Source organism: Vicia villosa, linkage group LG1 (genome assembly GCF_029867415.1).
Source record: "Vicia villosa cultivar HV-30 ecotype Madison, WI linkage group LG1, Vvil1.0, whole genome shotgun sequence".
In the NCBI taxonomy this organism is placed as follows: domain Eukaryota; kingdom Viridiplantae; phylum Streptophyta; class Magnoliopsida; order Fabales; family Fabaceae; genus Vicia; species Vicia villosa.
In genome coordinates this window covers 4,670,814-4,680,122 of record NC_081180.1, presented here as the reverse complement: position 1 = coordinate 4,680,122, position 9,309 = coordinate 4,670,814, and the positions used below count along the sequence as shown (strand labels likewise).

The window sequence follows — 9,309 nt, the reverse complement described above, 5'->3', positions numbered from 1 at the left end:
ATATATTCATTTATTTTTAAGTAAAGATTGAGAATACTTTATTTTATAAAGAAAATATCACTATCTGTCACCAAATATAGTTTTGCCAAAATTTTATAATTAGAGCTCTGTTTTTTGCTTGCGTACAAAAACAAAAAATGGACTAACAAGACATTGAGATAGTGAGTGAGTCAAGCTGAAGCGTGGCTTGGTGGCTTGAATATCTAAGCCGTTGTGACCACCGACAGCTCGTGACCTCTAGAGTATGAGTCATCACTTATTATCAGCATAAACGCCAAAGTGTACCCACTGACATATCCACAAATATTATTATATTCTATATCACCAATATTTTTAAGATATTTGTTATTTTATTTACTTTTTATCTTTTGGTTTGTAGAATATTATATTTAACGATCATGAATTACTTTACTATTTTTAAGCAACTCGTAAAGAGCGAACATTAATTGGATCTAAGCAGAATATGTTTTTAAATTATTTTGGAAGTGTGACTGATTACGCTTTAAAAAAAGTTATGTACTTTATTTAGGATAATTAGATAATTAAGGTTAATTAAAGTGGCTCTAAGCGTAAGGTGGAAAACCAATTTCATATTTAAATAACTTTACCATTCATACATAGAACTAACTTATCAGCTTTCCAAATAGGATGTAGTTCCAAATGATATCCACGAATGGTTACTATTCAAAAAGAAAAAGTTGTTAACACACTCAACTCACAGCTTGTAGTGAAAGTACGAAGCCTAAAATGAACTACAAATTCAACAATAAGATGGAAAAGAGTGCACTACCAAAACGGTAAAGTTGAGCAAATGGAAAAATACAAACTGGAAAACTTGTCAAATCCATCAGCTACATCTTAGGCCCACTTTCTAACCATAGCCACGGATTTAACAATCACCACGGTTCTTATATTAATTTGATAAAGACAATTGAACTTGTATTAAAACACAATTCAGTTACGATAGTTCGGTTCTAAATAGTTACTTAAACACCCTCTAACAATTTATAGATAAACAAAATTATAAAATCCAAAACATTATACTGCCAAACTATACTGTGAAACCATAATATATCAATAACAATGTAATAAATAATATAAATATTATCCAGCTCGCCATCACTCCCGTCTGTGATATTCGACCACTTCCACCAAAGGTTGAATAGGATTTTTGACGGGTAAACTCGACAACTAAAAGGTTGACTAGTTAGAATCTTTGCATTGCACATTAACGTTCGTAATGTGGTAATGTTGTTCACATTAATTACATGCTGAAGCCAATTGTTAACCTCAGATGTGAGCCCGTCTGTTACCTTTGGATCTCTCTGCATCTTACATCTGCAACAACGTGACGAATGTGTGGAGCATACCATTTAACCCTTTCAACATGCTCTATAGAAACCTCCCAATAATATCCTGAAGGAATCACAGAGAACTAATCAATAACTACCTTAGATCTTCATGTTTGTATGATTTTAAAAATCAGAAAATAAAAGGCCCTGCTACCTTCAGATCTAGCAATTTCAGATATTGACTTCAATACATGATCAACCCATTGACACTCTTCTGAGTCTTTCGTATTTCCATGAACATGTAATACTCCACCTTCTTTCCTGGAATGTTGAGTACATGAACATGAATGAAAAATTAAGCTAGTATTAATATCCATAAAGAATTTTCTAGAATGTCCCATCTGTGATGCACATGCTTTGTATTTCTATTCAAATTTGGAAGATTCCGTTATCATCAAAAAAAGTAAATAAGTCATAATGTTGGCATTTAGTTGAGTTATATAGACATACATAGGTTTCAATCAGGCAAGCTAATAGATGAGATTTGAACCATAACTTCAGGATCAACACAATAAAAGTCAGTGAAATATGGCCGCACTCTTAAATCAGATAAGCCAGTTTAAAAATACTTTACAATAAAAGACCTAGCACCAAATAAGACAGTTTGTCTCCAATTTTATTCTTAAAGTAGTAATATTTTTAGAGATGAAATAAAATAAGTTCAAGAACTCGGTGCCACAGCTTTTTCAATGTCAACCATCAGGGATACTAAGCTATTGAGAGCAAAAGCAAACATTAATTTTTCTGGACAAAAATGCGGTAAAAATTACCATTGATGAGAAGTTCAGGTAAAAATTAATTTTAAAGGTGTCAAATCTTAAACAAGCATATAAGTTTAACTTAATATCAGTGTGGAGGCAAGATATCATCATCAATGATGGCTAAATGCTGACAAAAAAGTAACACCAGTTAAATCTGTTGAAATGAAAGGTATGAGAAATTAGTATCATAATTACCTTAAAGCCCTCACAGCTGTGACCCAGCTACATTCACTAGATGGAATGAGACCAAGACAGACTCTATCAGCCACACCCTGTAAATGAAAAAATCAATATAGTGAGTGATATTACTTAATCCTGCATATATTGGGTGTTGAGAATTACAGTCCTGTTTATCATGACCATTTATAGTCAGTTAGCAAAGTGAATTTTGAAAAAGGTAAACTTAACACTTTATTCGCCATTACTTTATTCGTCCCTTCACTTTCATACTAAAATGCAGGAAAAATATCTCTTTAATATAGTAAAAAAAATCCCATTATTCATAAATTACCCAGGTTAAACTTAGCACTTATGCGATGTCTAAAAGGGCAACCAAGTCACCACTGGGTGAGATGATAAATGAATTTTTTCCTCCTACAAGACGAGTACTACAGTGAGTTTCTTGCTGAGTTATGGGAGGTATGATAAGGTTTATAGGTGAATAAATATACAATATACCATTATACCTTGGGAGCTGTATTTCGATTATCTCCTTCAAGTAGGATACAACGGTCAGCCACAGAATTTGATTGTAGATTATGTCGTAGTGCTTCAATAGCATGAGGATTCCACTCACATGCATATACAAGTTTTGCCTGGGCCCTGCTTAAGATCATGTAAAAACAATAGGAATAAATAGAGATTAATATCAATAATAAATTAAAAACCAGCTTAAAAGCAAGCAAACCTAATAATTAATTTTATTTTATTTTGTTTATCACCACCGGTTTAGTCCGGTCCGGGGGTCAGTTCTGGCATCAAGTGGTTCCAACCCCCTCTCGATCGCAATTGCGGGGGATTGAACCATGGTTCTCCCTACCAAGTCCAGCGTCAATCACCACTAGACCAACTAACGATTGGTAGCAAACCTAATAATTTTGATGCTAGAAAAAAATTCAATTCTTAATCCCAATTTAATAATTGCAGAAATGAAGTCCCATCCCCGTCAACAAATGTTGAATTAAGATACAGAATGCATCTTGAAAAATTAAATCACAATAATTTTGGCAAATGTTTCCAAAGAAATTTTAAGACAATATAATAATATTATTAAATATTCGGTATAATGCACACCCTGCCTGTTCAAACTGACAATACCTGACAAGAAAAGGTAGCGTAAAGTAACCAATGCCCGCAAACAGATCTACTATAACCTCATCTTTACAATCCAACTTGGCCATCCGGAGCTTCTCAGAAAGATTACCCCATGAGAACATGCATTTTGTAGCATCAAAAGAATAGAATATTCCGTTTTCTCGATGGTTGACCCAACCATCATCTCCAACAAGAATCTCTAATGTACTATCTCTTGTACCAGTTGCAGCAACTGGGCCCTATAATAAACCAGCTTACTTGTGTCATAAATCAATCTATTCACCGTAAAGCTATTGCAAGCATAATTAAAGCAGCATTTTGTTTAATAAACTAAGCTCTAAGACAATTGTATCAGTCACGAAGTATTACTTGAAGATTTTTTTCCTTCCGAGGATCAACATGTTGTATTCCTAGTTGCATATTAAAAGAACTAACAATTAAGTCCTATTGTAATTTTAACCTTCAGAGTTTATCTAGACACTGATTACGCTTATTTTGGAAAAACATTTTAGATCCCGACCTAGATGAATTTATAGATCAAGTGATCAACATTTATTAGAGAAATACATCCTTTAACGTTTTCAATTCATTCATAATTGGTGACTCAAGCATTTCATATATTTATCAAATGTCATCATTTGATAATTTTTTATCTTTCATATAAATTTTATATATGATGCATCTTAAATAAGAAAATTTTATTAATACTGTTATTATTGAGGAAAGAAAGTGAAACAGTATGATGAAACCTTGGCAGGAAAAGCACAAAAGTAAATTTATGTTTTCATTTATGTATATATGATTACTTGACGAGCAAGGCGGTGTGCCTTGAGTGATTTGGCAACAGCTAGCCAGAGGTCTTCGGCAATAGAGTTCCACAATATATTCTTGAATGAAGTAGCCGGAAGTATAACAATATCACCGATCCGATCCCACCTGAAAAACACTAATTATTTCTTACTACAAAACACGCCACTAAAGGGATTTCATGCAAGAACATAAGTAAATCCTAAATGAACGGAAAATAAGCACGAACTTGAAAAGAAGGCACCATAGAAGCAATATTAATATAAAATACCTTGCTGGCAGTTCATCTAGAAGCTCAGTCGGTAGGCCTTTTTTCTCGATCAAAGATGTTACTACTTCAGTCATTACTTTCAAAGGAGACATTGCAGCTTTTTTTGTTTCAACAACCTTATCTTCCAGCAGAATAGCCCCATATTCATGGAGAAGAGTCAATGCTTCAGAGCAGGACAACTTATTTAACAAGTATCCTTCTTGTGTAAGTGGTTTCAAAAGTGGAATTTCATTTTCCCGATCTATTGCATCATCTCCTGAATGACAACTCCTTTCATGAAATACAGTATAAAGCTCTTTACATACGGGAAAACAGATATGTACTCCACCCTCTTCAGAGTATGCCTTCCTTCCTAAGTCTAACCATCCAAATTTCTTCAATATATCCTTACCCTGTTTTGCATATTTCTTCTCTAGTTGTAAAACACAATGCAATGGAATCGTCTGACTTTGACCATTGATGTGAGGCACGTTATCATTAAAACATAAACTTTCATTTTCAGATATATTTGGTACATGTTCAAGTAGGAATCCTTGAGAATTTTCAACCATATTCCCTTTCATCACTCCATTTTGGCCAATCATATGATGTCTTTGGTTTTCGAAAGGCATGAAATCATCATGTGAATGAACTAAATGGAGCAGGCTGACTTTCGCCGGCTCACTAAACTTGGTACCAAATGCATAGCATGATGCACCACCCCCAACTATGACAAGATCATCACCGACGACATTGGATGTACTACGCACAAATAAATCTTTACCTACAGAATCAAGGGTAACATGCTTCCATACACGAAGCTTCAAATCAAGTATAGCCAACTCTTGATAATGCTGTGTTACTGGACACCCACCAAGAACTCCAAGATAATTCTTATAGACAAAAATCGAGTGGGAGAACCTGGCATGTGGATTCCTTCCGGCTGTTATTTCCTTCTTCCACTGACCCATCTGAACATCAAAGCTATACAGATCCCCAAGTACTTTCCTACCATCATATCCTCCAAACATAAAAATCTGAGAGTCAGATGCTACCATTGCATGAGAGTGACGTGCATATGGCCATTCCCCTGAAACTGGAATTTCTTTCCATTGTAAATTAATTGTGTCAAGAACATAAAAGGAGGAAAAGATAACATCGTTATCAAGTCCTCCAAATACATAAATGTTTGACCCCATTACAGCTGCAGCATGGCGATGCCTGTCCAAGATTAAAATATTGAACTTAATTGTGAGCATAATATTGCCGAATCAAGCACAGAAAATAACATTACCATACCATATCAGAGTTACAATATACCCTTCAATAAGCTGTATGTACATAAGTTAACATGCTATAACATAAAAGTGTTGCAAAGTATTACCTGGGAGGAAAGATACTGCCACCACATTGCAGTAGCTTCCAACAATTCTTAGTTGTATCAAGACTCCATACGTCACTCAGAATTTTATCAGGACCAGTTCGACCTCCAATCACAAACATTAAATCTCCAACTAAGGAAGCTGTATGGCCTAACCGTGGAGATGGACAGGCACATCCAAAAGTGTCAATTGTTTCAAGATTGCCAGAATATGGATCAAGCAGCAACAAATCATTTCGTCTAGCATGTCTCCCAAGCCCTCCAAAGCCACCACATACAATGACTTTCTTGTGGTCAGCATTATCCAAAGCACAAGCAGAGTGACCCCATAGGAAAAGTTTTTCCACTGGTTCACCAACAATTTCAATATGGGCAATTGGCAGATTAAACCCAGGCGAACCAACAAACCCTGCCAACCATTCAAAGATTCAAACTTTTTGATTGATATTAAAAGGAAAGTTGTCCTGCAATCAGATGCATATGGATATACATCAGTACTGATTTGAATTTTAATGACTCAGGCATATTCATTCTAACAGTGACACTGACATACATAGCATATACTCCTATATTTGCAAACTTGATACTATAAACTATGGACAATGCTCCCCTAAAGTGTGTAATTTCAATTATCAACGATTGATAAACAAACAAACAAAAGATGGATATTATGCGAGAGTCATAACAAATCACACGTGGTTGCAATATATTTTCTGGTTTCACTAACTACCCACTTTAGGACAGCCAAATCCACAAATTATAGTCAGCCAATATGGTGTAAAGATTAGGGCTCTAATCAAATGGAGCCAATAGGTAGAATTGATTTTTGAATGATTTTGAAGTGTTTCGTCCTTCTAAATTAGAATTGATTATGCCTCCAAAATTGATTCTAATTGAAGCTAAATTTTGTAGCTTTTGAGTTTTATCGTGTTCAACTCCCTGCTACGTAAATTTATCCATTCATACATCATTTTACCTTCAACTCATTTTCTCACATTTAGCTAGAAACAATTTTCCGTAATCAATTCATTCAAAATCAATTTCTTTCACCGCAGATCCAAACACGCCCTTAAACATATAGTTCAATAATCAAATTAACTAAAGAAAGAGCTTATTACCCACTGAAATACCTGATGAGGTTTCGGAAGCATTACCATTTGTTAACTGAGATTCATTTTCCAATTGAACATGATTGCAAACAAGCTCTCCACCATTCCTCGGCGACAAATGGTTACTACTATCCTCAAGCATTGATCCATTAGACTGCAACAATCTCAGAAATCTCTCAGTCCTATTCCTATTCGCTTCCATTTTCTCATTCCCAACTCGAACAAGGTACCTCACATACTCATCCGTAACCATAATCTTATCAGTATCACCCAACGGAACTTCCATGCGTATCGAACAACGAATCGCAATGATAACACGTTTGTTCGCATTGGTAATCCCAGATTCTCTGAAACCAGAAGAAATCGCAAGAGAAACCAACGAATGAGCAGAAGAAAGATCTCTGCACTCAATCGCGATTATAAGAGGTTCAAATCTGAAAACGAGTTCGGAAATAGGGGAAGAATCAGGGGAGTGAGTTGACTCGGATGGGAAGAGAAGTGAAACGACCGAATCAGGTTCTGCGGGGTGGTGAGAAACGAAGAGCCAGGTTCCGCCTTTGGCCTTTTTCTTTGTTTGGGGAGATGGAATTGGAGAGATGGGTTGAGAGAGGATGGAAATTCTGCCGGAGCAAGAGCTTGTGGTGAAGAAATTAGGGTTTTGGTTGAGAGTGTTGATGAGAGGGATGATTGGTGTGTCTAAGGAACCTTTTGGGGATTTGTCGGATTCTGTGGAGTTTAGTGAGGCTAGTGTTGATGATTTTCGCTTTTCGAACTCCATTGTTGGAAAACCCTGCAAAAAACCCTGTGAACTGGTGAAGTGTTGCAGAGGGGAAGAAGAGTAGAGAAGATGGTAACGGTTGAATTGTCGGTTTCGGGTCGTGGACTATGAAGATAACCAGGCCCAATGCAAAAAACCCTACGCTTTTTTTCGTAAAATATGGTACCGTATAATTTTTAAAAATACGCATAAAATTAGATAATCTCAGGAAATTTCTTTAGCCACTTCCCTACTTTTTTTGTCACTTCTGATGAAAAATCCAAAATATCCCTTATTTCAGAAATGCATTTTTGAAACGTTTTTTTTTTCAAAATTTCTCTTATTTCGGAAATGCACTTCCGAAAACACGAAAAAAAGGTGTTTTCGGAGATGCATTTCCGAAAACACCTCTTTTTTGAATTTTCGGAGATGCATTTCTGAAAACACATTTTTTTTGGAAAGGGATGTCTTCGGAGATGCATATCCAAAATATTCCAATACCAAATTGGTCTTGGAATGTTTCAAATATACACTTCCGAAAAAATTCAATAATTATTAAAAAATTAAAATCAAGGTGAATCAATACAATTAATAGGTATAAAATCAAGGTGAATCAACAAAATGAAGGTGAATCAATAAAATCAAGGTGAATCAAAATTTCCTAAACAATTTTAAAGTTAAAAATTATTTTACTAACTTATATAAATCAAAAACATTTTAATTTCATAAGTAAATTTTGAATTATATAGAATTAAATATAAAATTTATTCATTAATTAAAATTAAGACAAAATTATTTTTTAATTTTTTTAAACTAAATAAAAAATTATAACTCATTTTTAATTATGAATCAGAATAGAAATATATAAATATATAATAATTATTATATAAATATATAAATATATAATAATTATTATAAATTAAAACACTCATTTTTTAATTTTTATAATTATTATATAAATATATAAATATACTTATAATTAATATATAATAATTATTATATAAATATATAAATATATAATAATTTTTATAAATATATAATAATTATTATAATTATATAAATATATAAATTAAAACACTCATTTTTTAAATTTTTTTTGTAAATACATAATAATTATTATAAATATATAAATATATAAATAAAAAATTATAACTCATTTTGTAAGTGAAATTATTTTAATTTTTTTAATTAAAATTATTTTAAATTTTAAAATATGAATCAGAATAGAAATATATAATAATTATTATTCATAACTAATAAATTAAATCAAAATATATAATTATTATTATTCATTACTCATAAATTATATCAAATTTATGATATATGAATTAATTAATATCCTAAAATTAATTTTTGGGATTTTTAGATTTTTTTTGTTTTTTCGGAGATGCATCTCCGAATTAATCAAAATCCCAATTTTTGGGATTTTTTCGGAAATGCACTTCCGAAGTCTGGAAAAATTTAGAAAAAAAAATATTTCGGAAATGCATTTCCGAAACAGGGGTAAAGTGGGGTTTTCGCTGTGGTGACCCCCATAGGGAGGTGGGTAAAGAAAAAACTTAATCTTATTACACTCTT

At 33.2% G+C, this 9,309-nt stretch overlaps 1 protein-coding gene across 2 annotated transcripts; it reads right to left on the bottom strand.

Moving 5' to 3' along the window:
* Positions 1–812: 812 nt before the first annotated feature.
* LOC131627047 (tRNA wybutosine-synthesizing protein 2/3/4) lies at positions 813–7,846 on the bottom strand. Of its 2 annotated transcripts, none has more exons than XM_058897888.1 (9): positions 6,996–7,846; positions 5,869–6,274; positions 4,506–5,705; positions 4,234–4,363; positions 3,431–3,666; positions 2,800–2,935; positions 2,309–2,385; positions 1,507–1,613; positions 813–1,416 (listed from the first exon to the last, which is right to left on the bottom strand). In XM_058897888.1, exons 1-9 carry the CDS (start codon positions 7,750–7,752, stop codon positions 1,310–1,312), a joined length of 3,156 nt encoding a protein of 1,051 aa, XP_058753871.1. In that variant the 5' UTR covers positions 7,753–7,846; the 3' UTR covers positions 813–1,309. The 2 variants fall into 2 exon arrangements, with proteins under 2 accessions (XP_058753871.1, XP_058753875.1); XM_058897892.1 differs by having other exon boundaries at positions 7,020–7,846.
* Between the last annotated feature and the right edge of the window lie 1,463 nt (positions 7,847–9,309).

What these genes read in the sequence shown, in the direction of transcription:
- LOC131627047 (XM_058897888.1), bottom strand. Translation starts at nt 7,752, where the DNA reads ATGGAGTTCGAAAAGCGAAAATCATCAACACTAGCCTCACTAAACTCC. An exon ending in ACAGCTGTGAGGGCTTTAAG is followed by an intron (nt 1,614 to 2,308) that starts GTAATTATGATA and finishes TCAACATTCCAG; the next exon opens with GAAAGAAGGTGGAGTATTAC. An exon ending in TGAAATTGCTAGATCTGAAG is followed by an intron (nt 1,417 to 1,506) that starts GTAGCAGGGCCT and finishes TGATTCCTTCAG; the next exon opens with GATATTATTGGGAGGTTTCT.